The following is a 21,090-nucleotide window of genomic DNA, read 5'->3' on the forward strand; positions in this document are numbered from 1 at the left end:
CTGTATTTACTGTGGAGAACCCGAACATCTTCTTTCCACTTGCCCCAAGAGACTGGGAAACGCCCCCCCCCCCCTTCTAGTCGGTAACAGGGAGGCTGAAATAGGAATGTGGAAGTCCTCTCCTTGTTCCTCTAAAGGGTTCAGATTACATGATGCCTGTCACTTGGGACACTCCTACTGGTTCCATAATTACATATGCCTTTGTGGACTCCGGCTCCACCAGGAACTTCATCTCCTCTGCTCTTGTTTCACACACCATCTGCCTTGGCAGTCCTAGTTGTTATCCATTACCGCTGTCTATGGGAACCATGTCTCCATTGACTCCATTACGAGTGTCACCCTTCCTGTCTGGCTGCAGGTAGGCGTTTTACATTCATAGCGTATTAGGTTCTTGGTATTGCCCCAGTCCATTAACTATATCATCTTGGGTTCACCGTGGCTTAGAACCCACTCCTCTCAGTTTGACTAAGACCATGCACAAGTAACTTCTTGGGGACTTTTGTGTTATACTCAATACCTCGCCTTCAATAAGGTCACCAAACCCACCACTTTTTGCCATGTCATCTCCTTGAAGCCCTTTCTGCCTGCGATTTATGCTTCTTTTTGTGATGTGTTCAGCAAGACTTCCTCTGAGAGGTTGCAACCTCACCATGGTCTATCGACCTGATACATGGGAAACCCATCCCGAAGGGAAGGATTTACCCTCTCTCTGCCCGAGACTCAGCCCATGTCTCAGTACATCTCTGAAAACTTGTAACGCAGCTTTCTTAGAAAAATATTTCTCTCAGGCAGGAGCAGGCTTCTTTTATTAAGAAGAAAGATGGCCCGCCCTTGTATTGACAGTAGTCATTTGAATGCGATCACTATTAAGAACCACTACCCTCTGCCCCTTATCTCCAAGCTTTTTGATTGGATCAGTGGTTCCAGGATATTTTCCAAATTGGACCTCCGTGGAGCTTATAATCTCATTTGTATATGCAAAGGAGATGGATGGAAAACTGTTTTTAATGCACAAGATGGACATTATGAATACCTAGTTATGCCTTTCAGCCTGTGAAATGCCCTGGCAGTCTGGTGATCAGGCTTTTGTTAACAAGATATTCCTGTACCATTCTGTAGTTGTGTATCTCGACATCTTGATATTTTCGCAAGACCTCCATCTCATCACTCCCTTGGGAAGGAAGCTCTCACTCGCCTACGACAACATCATCTATATTGTAAATTGGAGAAATGCCTGTTCTATGTCTCTCAAGTTCCTTTTTTGGGATATTTAGTTGGGCTTACAGATGGATCCGGGTAAGGTCTCTGCTATTATCAATTGGACTCAGCCTCAAGACTTAAAGGCGGTTCAATGATTCATCGGTTTTGTGAATTACTATTGGCAGTTCATCCAAGGTTTCTCTCGCCTTATAGCTCTATATAGAAAGCGTTCTCCTTTGGTCCAGTCCTATGATCACCTGATCAAGTTAAACCATTCTTTCCCAAAGTTGATGCTTCCTCTGTAGGTATAGCCTCCATCCAAGAAGATTCTCCTTCGAGTATGGCATCCCTGTGGGTTTTATTCCAGAATATTTTCACCCTGTGAGAAGACCCACGGAATTGGCAACAAGGAGTTATTGGCCATGAAGTTTGCACTAGAAGAATGATGTCATCTTCTTGAAGGTGCTTTTCATCCAGTAACGATCTACACGGATCACAAAAACCTCACCTTTTTATGCACTGCCCAGTGCCTCAAACCCTGCCATGCCTGTTGATCATCATTTTTATCCAGGTTCGATTTTATACTTACCTTCCGTCCCAGGTCCAGAAATTTCCGAGCTGACTCAGTTTCTCGCTCCTTTGATAGGTCTGATCTCTCTACAATTCCGGAACCACAAACTATTATCAATCCTGATAACATTATGGCCTTGACTCGTACTAAGACGTCGCCTATTGGCTGTTCCTATTTGGATCCACACCTTTGTGTCAAAGCTTTACAGTGGGCACTTAATGCCAAATTTCCCGGCCATCCTGGGGTTAAGAAGACTCATGCTCTTCTGGCACTTTATTGGTAGCCTACACCCCAACAGGACGTTCGCAATTTCATGTCTGCTTGGGGTTACTTGTTCCTTTACCAATTCCTTACAGCCTATGGTTCAGCATTTCCAATCTATAGTCATAGCTATAACACTATGGGGTAAATGTATGAAGCTCCGGGTTCTTCAACACCCGCTAGTTCTGTGTCTTCAGCGCTTAAATTTAAACCGGCGCTGCCTTGTAAAGGGAAACTTCCCTTTACAAGGCAGCGCCGCTTTAAATTTAAGCGCTGAAGACGCCGAACTCGCGGGTGTTGAAGAACCCGGAGCTTCATACATTTACCCCTATATGGGTAGTGGTGAATCGTTTTTACGAAATGTCGCATTTCGTTCCACTAGTATGTCTACCCTTTGCCTCCAAATCAGCCTCTATATTTATCAAGGAAATTGTTTGGCACCCTAGTCTGGCACCCTTGTGGTGCCAGAGTATTTGTTCTCTACCAGTGGTCCAGCACAAGCCTCATTTTCTTTGGTTCCTGACTTCGGCTATTCTCCTCAATATTCTTTGGATTCTCCTGGCTAGTGTTACTCTTGTGGAACTTGACCTTGGCTTGTCCTGATGCTCCCCTCGGATTCAGATTTGGTACTGTTTCTGCTCACTCGGTTCTGACCCAGATTGCTTGACCATCCTTCATCTGCTGTACTGGATGGAGAACAGCGACCTGCGTGTTCCTCGCAGCTGAAGACCACGGGCATGTTAAACTCCGTGCCTCCAATTTTAGCTGCATAAATACCATCAAGTAGTCATCACCTTATTCTAAGCAAGACAGTCAGCAGGCGTTGTACTAGTCCCTATGATCCAGAATAAACTCCAGGCTACATGGGAAGGCCCATATCACATTCACTAGCACCTAAATAATATGAATTATGTATTCACTATAGACGATGCAAGGAAGATGCAAAAGGTTTTTATGTCAACATGATGAAAGCCCATTATAACAGGGAAGACAGGGAAGGGATAAAGTTACACTCTAGTAGATCTAGTAGCTGCAGCACATGGGACATTGAGAATACAGAGTTTAACCTAAAGTTATCTGAGAATCATAAGCTGCAACTGAGTGAGGTATTTAACCTCTTCCTAGCCACTTTCACTAGAAAACTAGGGAGGACCCACCTAGCAGACCAACATATGGACACTGGCGATCATCCTTCTATTTGCCTACCAAGTTTTCTTAGAAGAGAAAGTCAAACATTAATTGTTTAATAGATGAATATTAGGGATGCGGGTTGTCCAGAAGTGTTAGAATGTGCAGACCTCACCTGTAGTTTTTATAACCAAGAAGAACCAGACAAACTGTTTCTGTGTGGACTCTAAGAAATTAAATGCCATTATACTCTTTGTTGCATATCCAATGCCTTGCATAGATGAGCTGCTGGATCAGTTAGCTAGTACCCATTACCTAACAATTATGGATTTAAATAGGGGATATTAGCAGATTTCCATTTCAAAAAAGCTCTGTAGTGGTCTGCCTATATTAACCCTTTTGGATTGTATGACTCTAGGGTAAAGCCCTTTGGCATGCAATTGCACCTGCCACTTTCCAACATCAAAAGCTTAACTTAGTTTCAAGAAGTCAGTTTAGCATATGCATGTCACAGACTTCCATTTAATAACCCAGTCACCCTCCTGCCATTAGTCTAGGATAAAATGAGGTGGGATGTTTGCTTTGAAAGTTGTTAGTCTTGGCTTAAGCTAGAAAGATGCAAGGACTTAATGCTGCTTCAAAGAACACAAGCTGTAAGCATCCCTCACACAGGGCCAATGTATTTCTATAGAACATTTAAGACTTCAAAACATTCACCTTCATATTTCATGTTTTGAGTGATCTCTGGATATTTGGTATGTAACTGTGATTGAACTCATACAGTGGTTAGTGAATATGGAAGTATCTTTTGAGATATTGCATTCCTAACAAGTTCTAAAGAAAAATTGTTTTGCATGAAAGAATGGGTGATGCTAATGCAGAGATGATCTTTAAAAACACTTGCAAATCTATATTTGTGTGCCAGTCTTTTATGGAATCAATCAAATTTAGAAGCTGTCCCACAGATTATAGTATGTAAGTGTTCTATTTTCTGTCATTTGAACCCTTTTATTTTCTGTTATTGCATTTATTTCATAAGTCATTTATTGTATGTTTTTATTATATCCAAAGCACTGATCCTTTTAATATTCAATCTAAAATGTACTAAGTTTTTCCTGTTACTCTAATAATTCCATAAGCTTTTAAGAAATTAAGTAATGTTTGACTGTTTAAACACTTTAAATTGTGAGCCCCTTTGTCTAACAAAGAATAACAGTGTGTGCCATTGTGTGACAGAGTTATAGGGTATTATTGCCCTAATGCAATGAGTGGTGGCGGTAAATAAATTGTGTATGGATGTGTGAGAACTGCTTTGGGGTATGATTCAGCGAGATCTGTAACCTGTGTGATGGTGAGTATAAGGATGAGCACTGACACATCCAAGTTGTTGGCTTCCTGGAATTACCTAATTATCTTTTGGCTGGGCAGCTTGGGTGTAACATAAAAGTAATTCATGTAATTTATGCTATGAAAATATGTGTATATTCAACTCTGCATCAGGACCTCTATGGATAAAGGTATTATATCCTTACTTTATGGTCTGTTACTTGACTCTTTACTCCCTATACAAAGTTGTCACAAGTTGGAGTGGGAGAGAGCCAGAGAGAACCCCACCAGATAAGGAGACATAAGGACAGAGGTAACAAAAAAGCTCTACTTCAATCAAAACTAAGGAAACATCCTACAAAAATTATTACAAATGCTACCACACCACAGCTAAGTAAGATGTTTTCAAATGCTGATCCCAGATATTAGCAAAATTGTGGCTACAGCGGTACTCTGATCTATATTTGGCAGTCCTGGCCAGTAACTGACTCTTATTGGGATATGATTAATAATTTTCTTAATAATATGATGGAAGTTCTGATCACAAAGGATCTATGGACCTTCATTTTGTACTTCCCACTTCACAAATGATACAAAATTTTCCAAAAAATTGGCCTCACATATCTTGGCAGTTGCAAAATGTGTCCTACTTGGGGAATTGAAGAATCTGCTGCCCATTACAACATGGGAACTTAAAAACTATATCTGGCATATTGCTGACATGATGATATTCACATAGCTCATACTTTTAACACACTGTCCATAGATGTGGGACATTATTAATCGATCTGTGATGTGTGGAAGTAATAATTTAATTTTCAATAGAGCTGTAGTGGAAAATTAGCTGTAAAGAACAATTATATTTGACCGTTGTGAAATGTATATGGTAATACAAAAAAAAAGAGTTAGTTTTTTTAGAGGTAGGCAAATATTTTTATTTATATTCTCAATTAGTATGGTTTGGATTTAAAATTAATTTTTAAAGAAAAACTATGAAATTTCAATGCCCACTCCCCTTAACTGTATTGTACTGCCAGCCTTACCACCTACCACATTAACACACTGTATCAATGTCATTATATTTCAAAGTCCCTGCCACCCCTTTTTTTAAATTTGATCCCTTTTTTTATTATGTGTTCCTATCCTTTTGTAACGTTTTTAAAATCTTTACATTACTTACTATCTTACTTATTTGTTACTTGCACAGTGATTCATACATACTTTTACCATCTCTATGATTCATGTTCAATCCACTTCCCTGCTCTTCATAATGCACATGCTTATTTAGTCTTCAAATCATATATTCTCATATTTTGCACCAACTACTAAACAGCATTTAAGATATCAGTTAAATAATGTAATTATCCTTCTCTAATTGTGTTTTGTTTTGTTTTTGAGAATATCTGAATGTACATTTGTAGCCTTCCCCACACTTTTTTCCATTTGTCTGCTCTGTTTAATCCTTTAAACCGTCTTTCTAAATTTTACTCCCCCCCCCTACACCTCTATTATTCAAGACCAAGTTAACTTTATGTTGCCACACTACCCCATGACTACCATTGAGGTGCATGGCTCCAATGTGCACCACAAAACACCTATATAAAATAATTTTAAGTATTCTATCAGTAATTAAAAATAATCATATATTGCTTATGTTGGCTATATGAGAAAAATATATGATATGACAATGAAACAAGGAATAGCCTGCTATCCCTGACCACACTGAGTTCGGATTTGTGGCTTTTCCACAAATAGTGAAACCTTTTAAGTGCGCATTCTTTAATAAGTTCACTTCAGTTGTCATGTTGAAAACTCCACTGTTTTCGGTCATTCCAATTTCATAACTTGGGGTCTATAAGTGAACAGACAACATCACAGAGATTGCATATATACAGTAGTGGCCACAAATTTTGGCACTCAAATAACTCACAATTACCTCTAAATCTAAGACAAAATTATTATTTTTTTCCCTGTATATTCATTTACATCAGAAAATGAAAAGAAATTGCATTGACAAAATTATTGATACCCTAAACTTAATATCTGGTAGTACGGCATTTTATCAAAACAACTGCACCTCTCTACTAACAGTTTTATCCACTCTTCTTGTGCAAACTGCTCTAGTTCTCCTAGATTTGAAGGGTGACTTCTACCAACTGCTGTTTTCAGATCCCTCTATGGGATTTAGATCTGGACTCTTTGCTGTCCAATTCAGAAGTGTCCAGAGTCTTATCTTGAACCACTTCTTTGTGATTTCTGAAGTGTTTTTGGGCTTGTCCTGCTGGAAGACCCATGACCTTTGATGAAGAACCCGCTTTCAGACACTGGGCTCAACATTGTGCTGGTAATCACCAAATTTCATGATGCCAAGCACACATTCAAGACACCCAGTGCTAATTGCAGCATAGCAACCCCAAACTATCACTGGATCTCCTCTATGTTTAACTGTAGGGAATGTGTTCTTTTCTTTAAAAGATTCATTTTGATTTCTGTGAATATAGGCATGATGGGATTTACCAAAAAGCACCAATTCTGTCTCATGTGTTTGCAGAACATTCTCTCGAAAGGAATTTGGCTTGTTCAGGTGGCAAACTCCAGCTAGACTTTCTTATGTCTGTCTCTCAGCAGTGGGAGCCTCCTGGGGCTCCTACCATATAACTCCCTATCGGATGTTGCAAAACTGAAACTGTAGTATCTTGTGTCAGAAGGTCAACTTGAATCTGTTTGGCAGTTGATCAAAGTGCTTTTTCCATTATTCAAACCATCTTCCTCTTCAATTTACAAAGGAAATTTCAGTATGGAATAAGCTATGACAGGTGTTATTGGCAACAACACAGTTTAGTCACAATATTGAGCATGCAGCTGTCAATATACTCTGTTGGATTTAATGCAATATAGTTGCCTCAATTTCACCACCCTATGGGCATTCTTCTGTTATCTGTTAGGTATCTTTGAACTAGGAACTTTAAATCTTAATTGGTTCCATCAATTAATATCATCTCACCATTGAAAAAAGTGAGATAGCATATGTGGATTCTATAAATTTATGGTTTGGCTCTTCCTACTCCAATTTGTAGCAAATAAATGCTCTGACCATAACCTATAAAATTTGCCATAATGATATTGCTAATCTCAGTTCTTTTCTAGTGAAATCCATAACTAAAATCCAAACTATTGTCCTATCATGCCTTAACTTCTGCAATATCCTTGATGACCTAATGGTTTCCATTTTTTTATACTTTTCACCCCACTTGCAAAGATTACTTCCCTATCCCAAAAACTAGTTATTTTTTAAGCGTCACTTCTTAACTGTAACATACTCTAGATTTTATTACAGATATTGTAATAATATATTCTTATACATAAACTTTACACAAACAACTGTTGCCTTCTAGCAAACACTTTTGTAGTTTACTGTGCTTGCTGTACTTTTGTGCTATTTGTTGAACAATTAGAATATAGTCAACTAATAATGTGTGTCATGTGCAAGCTAATGTTTAGGCATAAATCTGCAAATATATGTTTGTGTATTACTTCCTAGAAATAGTGTGACCTGGTGCTCTTAGAAGCTGTTAGATCAATGGGTTTTGTGGATGTTAAACCACCCAGGGGGGCTGGTAGATAAGGATAGCACCTTATACCATTTATGGCAGGATGGCAAATGTGAATGCCTTTGAGGAGATCTCTTGCAAGACAATGAAATCTCACACATGTTTGGGAGGCCCCAGACAGGCCGACTGCAGAGACTGGGTTGTATGTTAATGACAGATTCAAGCTGAATAAGGGCACAGGAAAAGATCATATCATTTTCTCCAATATCATACATACCAGAGGCATGTGTGGTATGCAGATGAAGGGAAACTTAGGACCTGTTGTGTGAAGGTAAAATCATGTTCGTAAACCATACTGTTGAAAAGTTAGGACGGTGTAAAGAAAACTTGACTTAGAGGTATTCAAACAGCAAAGTCATAAGACCCTAATTTGCATTCTCCCCTCCTGTTGGTTCTGACCTCACAGGGAAGGGGGCTGGGGGGCCCTGTAGCTTGACTTTAAAACTGTATTGAAAATGTAACCCTGGGTTCTTCTTCTGAGGGAGTTTAATTGAAGAGGTTCCATTTTTTCCTGCTCCTCCCGGCACCACAAACTTGATTCTAAGTGAGGTATCAATTCTGTGTTTTATCCTTTTTATTTTATAAGAAACAATTGCACTCTATTTGTATGTCATTTTATTATCTTTTTATCTTAAGCATTGTGGATGTATTTTCCATATTAAATTACACTTAATAAGTTCTAGTCTCTGTGTTCTTATGAATTCACGCGACAGTTTGGTCCAGACGCTACCTAATTGAAACTGTGCAAACCTTGTGATTTAAGTGAACTCTGATTAAAGTAAATTGTGTTGGATTAATGCTAGGGAGAACCGAAGGCTTCCTAAATAAGAGTGTCAGCTCTTATCCGAAAAAACCTTGGTGGTGGTAATTAGTATCGCAAAGCTAGTGTGTGGCATAGATAGGGAAGTATTTAATCATTTTAGACAGACCAAGTGGTTGTTGTGTGGTTAACCCTGTGTCACGTAAGCGTCACACAGACTCAGGTGAGTGCTGTTCGTGACAAATTGGTGGCAAGCTTGTGGGATATATTTTTAATTTTTTTTTAAGAACTTAAGTGAATTAGGGTTGTGTGATCCCTGAGAGAGGAAATACAGACTAATTCACCAGAGACTGAACTCAATGCTTAAAACATTATAAGACATACAGCAATTGTTTCTTTCCCTCCCCTTCTCTTTTTTTTCTTATCTTTTTTTATTTGGCATTAAGCGGAGGAGATGGCGGCTGCATATAAACGCTTGACAAAGGAGGCGCTGATTTCAGACTGTGAGGATGGAGGAATTCCCACCAGTGGCAAAAGCAAGGAGCAATTGATTGAAGCTCTTGTGCAGAGGGATCAGCAACTCACAGCTGTGTCCGAGGAAGAGAATAGCCAGAACTCAGAAGTGGACCTGACTGTGGGTATTCCTCAAAACCAGGGACTGTTAATTTCGGATGATTCTAATGGTTCATGTGTGGACACTGCTATGGATGTTTATTTGCAAACTGCCCTAAAATATTTGGGCCCAGCGGACATTACAACTAAAATGCAACTCATACAGCAGTTCCAGGAGAAGGAAGCTGCTGACCGTCAGGAGAGGCGTGCTGCTATGGAGGCAGCAGAGAGGCACGCTGCTATGGAGGCAGCAGAGAGGCACGCTGCTATGGAGGCAGCAGAGAGGCGCGCTGCTATGGAGGCAGCGGAGCGCCAAGCAGAGCGACAGGCAGAAAGAGAATCTGCCGAGCGAGAGGCAGAGAGGAGATATGAGCTGGAGCTTGCGAAGCTCAAACGCCAGCCAGAGACCAGAGATGCTGGTATTAGCAGACCCCGTCCTGAGAATTTCCCTGTATTGGAAAAAGATGGGGATTTGGATACTTTTTTGCGAGGTTTTGAAAAGACATGCAGACAGTATGGACTGGCCAAAGATCAGTGGGCACAATATTTAACCCCTGGTTTGCGAGGTAAAGCATTAGAAGCCTTTGCAGATCTTCCACCTGAGATGGACGGAAATTATGAGGCAATCAAAAGTGCCCTGTTGCAACGCTTTAACATCACCCCAGAGGCGCATAGGCAGAAATTCAGAGATTTAAAACGCAGTGCCTCTGACACATATTCAGGAATTGTGGTCCAGCTGTGTGCTTCATTCAAACAGTGGGTTGGAGGGCTACAGATCACCACCTTTGATGCTCTGCAAGATTTGATCATCCAGGAGCAGTTTCTGACTTTGTGCCCAGCTGATGTGAAGGAATGGGTAGTGGATCGTGATCCTACATCATCTGCGGAAGCAGCTAGACTGGCTGACAAGTACACTGTCACCCGGGCACCTGCAGCTAAAAGAGGAACTTTTGTGCCAGGGCAGTCGGCCTGGAAAGGGGGCCGGCCAGGAGGATCAACGCCACCCCCCTCAACACCATCACCCACTGTTTCTTCATCTTTTGGGAGGGTTGGGGCAAAGCCTGCTGTGGGAGACACCCGCAGGTGTTTTGTGTGCAACCAGGTGGGGCACATTAGTACCGCTTGTCCAGAGAAGAAGACCAGTTCACCCTCCGCTGGGGGGGTACCTTCCCTGCAATCTTCACCAGCTGTCCTGTGTGTTGCGGGACCAGAAGGGGGCCGGAAGGACAACATACAAACAGTCACTGTGGGTGACAAGGTAACTGTGGGGTTAAGAGACACTGGTGCGGATGTTACATTAGTTCATTCAGAACTGGTAGGGTTAGAGGACTTCATTCCAGGAAAATGTATTTCTGTGAAAGGGGTGGGTGGAATTCACCTAACGGTACCTGTAGCCAAAGTTTACCTTGATTGGGGTGCTGGAAGAGGTATAAGGGATGTCGGGGTCTCAGATAATATGCCTATAGATGTGTTACTGGGGACAGATTTAGGAAGAATGTTGTCTCAGTATGTCTGTAATGACGATGTCAATGCCACCCCTGTTACTGTGTCAGAATCAACTGAAAGTACCAAAGTTTGTTCCCAGGTAGCAGGAGGTGACAAGGAAAAGGTCTGTTCAATTGCACCTGAAATGTGTAAACCAGGATGTGACAGGGACAGGGAATGTCTTATTATATCTGATGTAGGTAATGATGCTAATGTCACTGTGTTAGAATCAGCTGAGAATACCAACGTTTGTTCCCAGGCAGCAGGGTGTGACAGGGAACGGAAATGCCATATTATACCTGAAGTGTGTAATGATTTTAATGCCGCCCATGTTACAGTACCAGAACCTGCTGAGAGTAACCATGTTTTGTCCCAGGCACCAGGAGGTGACAAGGAAAGAGAATGTATTATTGTACCTAATGCGAATAATGAGGATAATGCCAATAACAGTATTGGGTTAGAATCCAAACCTGTCTTCACACTGACATCTTGTCATGGGATAGGGACAGCGGACATTGTTATTGCAGATATTGGCATTAATACTGGTGTAAATATTATGCTTACTAGAAATGGGACAGATGCCCATGTGATTACTTCTGTTGTGCTAGAGAAAGACAATGTTTCTACCCAGGTAATATGCCCAGAAGATGCTGTACAAGGTAACTGGGAGGACGGGCAGGGTGAAGATGTATATTCTGTGCCTGAACCAGCTGCACACAGAGCTGGTGAGCATGGGGGGGAGACACCTAGTCCTGACCAACGGGAAATAGCAAATGACAGCAATCCTTACCTTGCTGCTGGGACCTGTAGTTCGAATGTTCACCACTCAGATCTACATCTGAGTTCTGACCATTCATCTGAGTTTTCTATAGAGACAGGGGGGTCAGTGGCTAGCCCACTCTCACTTAGCCAGCCGTCTAACAGCTTAGAGGAGGTAGATCAGGGGCCCAAACTCCCTGTTACTCTACACCCCCAGATAGATGAGTCCAAAAGGGAGGGGAGCATTCTGTTCCGTAGCCCCCAAGATAAGAATTGCATAGTGTGTCCCCACCTAGAAGTGCAGTGTCAGGAATCCCAGGCCATTGTTCCCTCAGGCTTTAACTTAGAGGACATGAGAATTAGAGACAAAGTGCACACTGCAACAGGGTTGGTACATGAGAACATGACGCAGGCCCAGACAAGCCAGAAGCAGTGGTATGATCTCCCTGCCAGGATGATAGAGAGAAATTTTCATGATAATCTGTTGAAGGCTCCTAATGACAGTGATGCGTGTGCCCTGACAGTCTGTAGATTGCCAGATGAGGGGAAGAAGGACTTGCCATTAGATCTAGTAGCTGCAGCGCAAGGGATAGGACCCTTTAAGAATACAGAGGTTAGCCCACAGATATTGCCAGACCAGAATTCCCAGCAGTCTGAGATATGTAACCCCTTTTTAACCCTTCTCCCCAGAGAACCTATTGAGACCCGGCTAACAGCTATTCCATTTGAACCAGGTGGGATCTGTGGGAGATGGCTTGGGCTATGACCTGTCAGTCAATTCCCATGCCATCTCTTAAAAAGGGAAGGTGTCATGTGCAAGCTAATGTTTAGGCATAAATCTGCAAATATATGTTTGTGTATTACTTCCTAGAAATAGTGTGACCTGGTGCTCTTAGAAGCTGTTAGATCAATGGGTTTTGTGGATGTTAAACCACCCAGGGGGGCTGGTAGATAAGGATAGCACCTTATACCATTTATGGCAGGATGGCAAATGTGAATGCCTTTGAGGAGATCTCTTGCAAGACAATGAAATCTCACACATGTTTGGGAGGCCCCAGACAGGCCGACTGCAGAGACTGGGTTGTATGTTAATGACAGATTCAAGCTGAATAAGGGCACAGGAAAAGATCATATCATTTTCTCCAATATCATACATACCAAAGGCATGTGTGGTATGCAGATGAAGGGAAACTTAGGACCTGTTGTGTGAAGGTAAAATCATGTTCGTAAACCATACTGTTGAAAAGTTAGGACGGTGTAAAGAAAACTTGACTTAGAGGTATTCAAACAGCAAAGTCATAAGACCCTAATTTGCATTCTCCCCTCCTGTTGGTTCTGACCTCACAGGGAAGGGGGCTGGGGGGCCCTGTAGCTTGACTTTAAAACTGTATTGAAAATGTAACCCTGGGTTCTTCTTCTGAGGGAGTTTAATTGAAGAGGTTCCATTTTTTCCTGCTCCTCCCGGCACCACAAACTTGATTCTAAGTGAGGTATCAATTCTGTGTTTTATCCTTTTTATTTTATAAGAAACAATTGCACTCTATTTGTATGTCATTTTATTATCTTTTTATCTTAAGCATTGTGGATGTATTTTCCATATTAAATTACACTTAATAAGTTCTAGTCTCTGTGTTCTTATGAATTCACGCGACAGTTTGGTCCAGACGCTACCTAATTGAAACTGTGCAAACCTTGTGATTTAAGTGAACTCTGATTAAAGTAAATTGTGTTGGATTAATGCTAGGGAGAACCGAAGGCTTCCTAAATAAGAGTGTCAGCTCTTATCCGAAAAAACCTTGGTGGTGGTAATTAGTATCGCAAAGCTAGTGTGTGGCATAGATAGGGAAGTATTTAATCATTTTAGACAGACCAAGTGGTTGTTGTGTGGTTAACCCTGTGTCACGTAAGCGTCACACAGACTCAGGTGAGTGCTGTTCGTGACAATGTGTATTGTGCTTTTATGATTGTTGCAGACATAATATAGAAGTCATCTAATAATGTGTATTATACCTTTAAGAGTGCTTCACATTTTAATTTATAGTTTAAATCAAAAAGATACTGTATGTGTTGAAAAACAATAGGCTTTAGTTTTAACAACATGTTTCAAGAACATGCAAGAACTGCAAATGTGATTTGTAACAGTTCTATCCAGCTTCACAGGACATGTATATCTTTCTTTGTTCTTTGTAATATTTACTGATGTTGGATTTTTGATTAACGCTAGCGCAGTGCTAAAATGTCTACATGACTGAAACATTATATGTAGATGATGATTTGTTTTGATAAACTCAGAGCATATACTACATGCTACCTGTGCATGTGTTTGTGTTCTCCCGGCCGTTAATAAAGTAAAGAAAGTTACCTCTGTTTGTGTTTCATTGGTAATATACTTTGGATTTGTCCAAAATAACATGAATTAGATGCTGCTAATCCATCTTTTTACTAAGCAATTGCGCAAATAGATTTACAGGGTTTTTATTGCAGCTGCCAAAAAAGCTGCCTGTATTATCTATCAGTATTGACCATGAGACAGTACAAACACTCTTAAACAGAGGGGCATACAAGGCCAAATAGTGCACCCCTAATCATGTACCTGTGCTCTGGGTTAGGAAAGTGTTTTGTAGTCTCTTTCAGGTGATCCTATTAAATAATCCGAAAAGTTTTTTCAGGAAAGTGTATAGTCTCACTAACAAACAAGTTTGTGGTAATGTGCCAGGCTTAACAAACAGTATTCAAAACAATCCTTTATAAAAAATAAAAAAGAGGCCTTATGTACACAAACTGGGAACATATTAGACTGTGCCAGCTGGGTGAAAACATGTAGTTTCACACATTATTGAATGTATATAGTTATATTACAATTTAGATGTTGTGAGGTATTTTGCCAATCCTGCCTCTATTAATGGAAATAATTTGTACCTCTGGACCAAGCACTGGTTGCTCATGGTAGCTGCAGCAGACTGAACAAATCATGTTGAAGTAATTATATTGAAACACGCATAGACATTCAATATCACATGAGGTGTGATGTGTAAGACATGGCAATGAGCTGAATATTTTACCTCCAACAGGTAGTTAGATAAAAATCATAAAATCATTCACAATAAGATTTTTGAACCACTCCACAAGCAGAAATATATATTTTATTCTACTGACTTTATAAAAGAAGAGGCCTGTAAACAAACAGAAATAATAGACAAATAATGCTATCACACAGATCTACCCCAAAACATAATTAGCTGCTGATGCTTGTATATATAATATAAATGCCATCTTGGATAAAGCAGTTGCTGCTTGTTTAGGCGGCTGCAGACTGGGCAATTGATGCTGGATCAGTGACATTCCTAGCAATATACTGGTTACATTATATCTGAGTATGTTCAATATATAAAAGTAGACACTACAGAATTAGCTAGACTTCTACACAGACATAAATCATCAAGGACCTCATATAGAGTCGGACGCAAAGTCCGTTTAAGAATTGTAGGAGTGGGAGTGTGCCGCAGCTTGGTATTGGTAGGGTATTACGAGTGGCATGCAACCCCAGTCGTGTCCCACTCGTAAAACCCTACCAAGCTGCGAGCAGTTCTTGCAGCTAGCTAACCGCTTGCGCCACCTAATATCTGCCGCACAGCTTTAGCCCTTTTTTGACGTGTGTTGCGTCTGCGCCTCACTGCGACTAGGATTTATTTACATGGTCACGTCTTCATAATTCCGCCCATTCTCTCGTAGTGAGCCGCAAGCTGTCGCAAGTGTTAATTGCATCCAAGATGCAGGCGGATATGGTGCTTTCTGCACATGCGTTGTAGTGTTTTTTTGTTGGATGCTCCTAAAACAGACTTTTTTACGTTCGACTCTAAATGAGGTCCCAAATGTATATCTATTTGGGCATTAAATAAAGCTGCATTGCAGATTACAAGTGTAACCAATGATAAGTCTTTTCTTTAACTTCTGGTGTTCCCTATAGATGTAACCACTTTGTTTGTTTTACCTCCCAACTGCACACTACTGTGTTGGCTACTGTTCTTCAAATGAAAAGCTACAAAAACTTAAAATCATGGCAAGCTTTTAATACTCTTTTATTTTCACCTACCTGTTCTGGCTATTGTAATGACCTGCAGTTCAATATGGGACTTTTATTCCATGTACTACTCCTCTTTGTAAGATGATTTACACAATACTCTTAGACAGAATGCTTTAAACACACATCACACATGACATGGTCTATAGAAAGCATACCGTCATTTTATGAGAACTGGCAACATAAGGATTCCAGACCTAATGATAATAATTGGGTCAAAAGAATTAGATATTTTATTTTATTCCAGAAATGTAGGCAAATGAATGAAATGGTTTCATATACATGTTTACATCCAACAGTTCAGAAATATTGTTTATACATATAGTAAAAATGTACATCCTTTTACTGAACCAGATCTCATTGATGAAAGATTCTGAAATATTTGAACAAATATACCAACAATCCAAAAGAGTAAGACATTTTATAATAGCTACATGTACAAGAAACCCAGGATTTAGTTTAAAAAAAAAAAAAGCAATATCAACTTTCACACTTTAGCATGTCAAGTTTTTCTAAGTATGTATACTAATGTGAAAAAATTTGCAACAGCTTCAAGTGAATGTGACCAATGTCAACGCATTTAAATATATTTTGTTTTCAGTGGTACAGTAGATGTATTTCTACCTGTGCTTCCAATTACCTCAACAAGAGATTCTATATATCTGGAGTTAAGGAGCTGTGGGTGTGATATGATTACAATTGCTTCACCCCAACATCGGAAAACAAAACAAAACACTTAGAAGTAATTCTACCTAATACTTGTAACAGTCACATGAAAATGTAATTGATTTTAAAACGGAAGAACTGTGCCATGAATCCAACTATATAGAGTTTATCCTATAAGCCCACCAGCTCCCAATTGCACCTTTTGCCATACAGACAGTGAAGGCAGCCATTTTGCGACTTGAAACAATATCCCTGAGAATGCATTCTATAAATTCACAGCGATACAGTGTTTCATAAATACTGCAGACAAAGTACCTCACGTTCTCAGTGTTTCCTAATGAGTTAATAGGCCACAGTGTCATAAATATTGGATCAGTTTAATAAATGGCTGCCGTCACTGTGTGTAGGCGACAGTTGCACGTTAAGCAATTGTGTTTTTGTAGACAAAAGTATGTAAAATAAAATTCTGATAACTCCCTGGTGTTAGAGGTAGACAGTTTTCTTTCAAATCCTAGGTTTGGTCCTTTTATTTTATTCAGCAGTGAAAGCCATGAATACAGAACAAATAACAGCTGTTACAATTCAACCATGACTTCTAACGTCAGAGAATTCAAGGTATGAACACACAGTACACGGTAATGAAAAAGTATCAAAAATTAGTTTACCTCAAAAAAGATAAATAAACAGGTATATACCACCAATACATAAACAGATGTTTGTGCTACAGTTAAAATTGGCTGTATACAAAACATAATGGATTCCCACCATCAGCGTATGATAGAAGCAAGAATACATGAGCCATTTAAATTGTCAGACATTATGCTTTATAAGGTATGCACAGAAGTTCAAGCAATAAATACATACATTAGTTCAAAGCCTTACAACAGCTACGCAAAGCAGAGCGGGAAAGCGGGATTGCTATTACTAGCAAGCAATGATATAAGAGTAAAAATTAATGAAATGCATTAAAGCAACATTTTTCTTAGAAAAAAGTCTGGTCATTTATGGGTCCACCAACATTTTTACATAATATGCACAATTATCAAAATACAGACCAAGCATCTCAGAAAACCCCAAAAAACCTAACATCTAATTTCAAAGCAACTGCAGTTTTGGAGGTTTTTCTGGTATAATGTGCAAGCAGCTATTTTTAATTGTATTTATACAAAACCCATGCAAAACTCTACAGGTATATGTATTCTGTGGCTGAGACTTCCTTTCAAAGTTTTGTAACTGAGGTATGCATACTTAAGCATTGTCGTCTTTGGCCACATTTTCGGTGGTGCAAATATCACATTTATTTGAATTCTACCAAGGTGGACACACATATGAAGACTAATTGCCCCCATTTTCTGGTTAATCTTTCCCTATGTCCCATAATGGTCAAGGGCAATCTTTCTGTCAGTAATGTGACATGTTCATCAGAAACTAGTTTACTGAGCTTTCTGTTGATATGACCAATAGACAGACACCATGAAAGTAGCAGGTACTGTGATATTGTGACAATTAATGTTATCTGCCATATTTTGTGTTTCTAATTTTGTTTTGTGCAGAGGTAGAAGCTTTCAGAAAGCCTTTTGGGTAAGTGGGAAAACCCCTTTGAAAGCTGTTGTGTCCTTCTATTTGGCGTGATAAATGACTGCGTATATATTTAAGTATTTCTTGCTGACTCCAGCAAAGAGTAAATGATGAGCTTACTTTGCAAGATCCAACCCCATCACATGGAGCTGGTACATATGTTAAGCTCTAGCAGCCACCTTCTGTCAAAAACTGTTTGTAAAGCAATAACCATAATTAGGTTATGAGGTCCCTTGGTTGGGGGTAAAGTATTATCAAGACTTGGCACAGCACATAAAAAGCAACATGTAAAGTTTCTAGGTTTCAGAAAACACCTATGTTATTTTTCAACATAGAGAATAAAGAATTGTAACATTTTTTGGGTTTGGATTTTCTTTTTAAAACCAGCATTTCAACAAGTTGGCCAGTGCAAGGGAAGTGTATTGTTAGTGTTAATATCCCGTATAAGCAGAGGCAGAATTCTATGTAACTTTGGTTTGACTGAAAATAAATACCATGGTCTACAATTGCTATATCTTTGATTTCAGTGTAAAAACTTACCTAGTTCACTTTAAATCAATATGAAATTAACTTTTTTTGGCTTTACTAGAACTTTTATGTTTGGTTCCTACATTTTTTTTTTATTTATTATAACTTAAAACTATAAAAATAGTACACAACAGATAAAGACCATACAGTACAAGACATTCTAACAACATGTATTCACCACAACAAAAAAATAAAAATAACAACCAACTGTATGGGAAGTAAAACAAAAACCACAATGTTTATATATAACAATATGCATTCTGCATTTGTATCAAGTACATATATATTTTGGTTGGTTGGTCATCCACATTTTGTTGCTTTCTATCAAAACTTCCACTGGAGAGACTGTTCTCACCTTTTTCTTACGTGAACTCTTCATTGTATTTAGAGTGGCTTTTGGCCTCAGAAGAATATGCTATTTCTCATTTAACTTTTCATATTTGTTTCTTTGAGTAGGGCTAAATAAAAAGATCCCAGAGGTCATCAGAAAACAGCAGGTAGTTCGTGGAATGGTTCCTTTGTACTAATTAAAGTTACAGAAGACTGACCAAAGCAAGTGGCTGCTTCTGTCGTTGAGCTATTGGCCATTGTTAGAGTTGGCTTTGGTTTGCAGCTGTAGCCTTTGACTGTGTTTTCAGGTAGACAAAGCTTTATCACAAGGAGGTAAATAGTACAGTTGTAAGATATATGCAGATATGCAAATGTTTCAATGGCGCTTGCACAGACAATGTTAGTTTAGGATTGCACTTTACAACTTAACACTAACAGCACAGACTGGAAGCCTACAGGTTCTTGGATGTTGCAACAGTCTAATTACTGCGGTTTGTAATAGCTAATTTATGTCATTTACAGCTGGTGGCACCAACATAAAAGGAAAGAAATAAAAACACAAAAACAAAAATAAATGTGCTTGTTTGTTGATTTTTCTTTTTCAATTCGGCTAGAACAAGCAGTGTTACTAACTTCTGATTCTACTCCTGTGCAAATTAAAAACAATAGCAACAAGTTGAACTTGGCCAGGAATTGTTTCTAACATTATATCTACTGTATGCTTGAGATTCACATTGATAAAACTAACACTATTTTTTGGCAGTATATGAGGTTGATTTCTTTCTACGGAACATGTATCCTCATATTCAGTCATTTCATGAACCCTTTTGAGCCATATTTTAAATGGGCAAGCCATTATATAAAGAACAGTTTTTTTTGTTTTTTGTTTTTCAAGAAAATCAGTTTTTGTCTTAAAAAAAGAAGACAACAAGCAGTTTCCTTGTTGCATTAAATCCCAAAGGGCTGGTTTAACAAGTTCCTCTAGGACTGTCTCCATAATCCATGCGTAATAAATAGTCACAGTAAAAATCTGTCAAATAATCATGGTTGTGGAGTGGTTGTGAAGGTCAGTGCTATGTCCCTTCATTTGAGGTCTCTTAAGTCTCATTTTAGTCCAGATCTTCAGACAATGGCTCTTCATCAAGCTCTCTGTCTTCTTCCAATTCTGGACTATGGTTAGCTGTTGTGACCAATGACATTGGGCAATCCTCATCATCTGCGATCACTGGCTCTTCCTTGACGTGTACAGAATGTCTAAAATGTAAAACATATTTTTACTAAAGACAATAATTTTTGTCTAAACTTTATGAAACAGCATTGCTATGATAACATACAGATCCACGTAGGTAACACATTATTTATCATTTTCATTTAGATTCCTAAGAATGTCACTCCTTAAGACACTTCAATAAATATATATTAAAATATCCTTGACAGATGCCCCAGATCATACAAAAGTATGTCATAGGGGTAATTAATTAAACATAAACACATCAAAGATTACACATAATAATAAATTCATAATGATAACAGCAAGCATGTGAGTAAAAAAAATGACTAAGAACGTTGTATATCACAGAGATTAAGAATCCATTTAAGTAAAAATGTTGTCATGTCACAATAGGAAAGACAAATTCCTCAAACATCATTAAACAATAACCAAAAGCTAAAGTTGTTAAACACATGTGCAACAGCCACTGAGATGTGATTTTGATTTTCTTTTGATCTCTGATGTAAGCATACAGGGAGGGAAACATTTGAAACCTTATGCGTATTAGACTGTACTGTATATACTTATAATAGCTACCTGCGCTTATTAGGGCAATTTACTTAAATGCATATTTACCAGTGGTCAAACTTTTATTCTACAAATATTGTCTTAAACTGTCTAGTTTACTTGAGTTGTAATGATATTCCACTAGCAAAAAACATATTTACATTGTGATTGTTTTTATTAAATGTATATATTTTATCAGTCACATCTTCACAATAATACAATAGAAAAATACTAATATGCTGGTGAAAATTATTATAATTGTATTCTTTTGTTTTCCTATTTTGTATTAGAAGACATTTCTGATTTGATTATCTGCATTGTTCAATTTGTTGTCAACTTCCTTTATAGTGTGTTATGATTGAACCCAATAAAATTATTATAGTGTGTCAACATTAAAAGAGGAGTAACTCATTTTTT

At 38.9% G+C, this 21,090-nt stretch overlaps 1 protein-coding gene across 11 annotated transcripts in view; it reads right to left on the reverse strand.

The window, feature by feature from the left end:
• Nucleotides 1-16,004: 16,004 nt before the first annotated feature.
• Nucleotides 16,005-21,090, reverse strand: part of FOXP2 (forkhead box P2) — a 190,503-nt gene continuing 185,417 nt past the window's right edge. For all 11 annotated transcript variants that reach the window (XM_075208997.1, XM_075208999.1, XM_075209001.1 and 8 more), the window contains one exon: nucleotides 16,005-20,150. In XM_075208997.1, the coding sequence (XP_075065098.1) occupies nucleotides 20,006-20,150 (145 nt within the window). In that variant the 3' untranslated portion in view covers nucleotides 16,005-20,005. The remainder of the gene's footprint in view (nucleotides 20,151-21,090) is intronic.

The sequence above is a fragment of the Mixophyes fleayi genome, chromosome 4, assembly GCF_038048845.1.
Source record: "Mixophyes fleayi isolate aMixFle1 chromosome 4, aMixFle1.hap1, whole genome shotgun sequence".
Lineage (NCBI taxonomy): Eukaryota > Metazoa > Chordata > Amphibia > Anura > Limnodynastidae > Mixophyes > Mixophyes fleayi.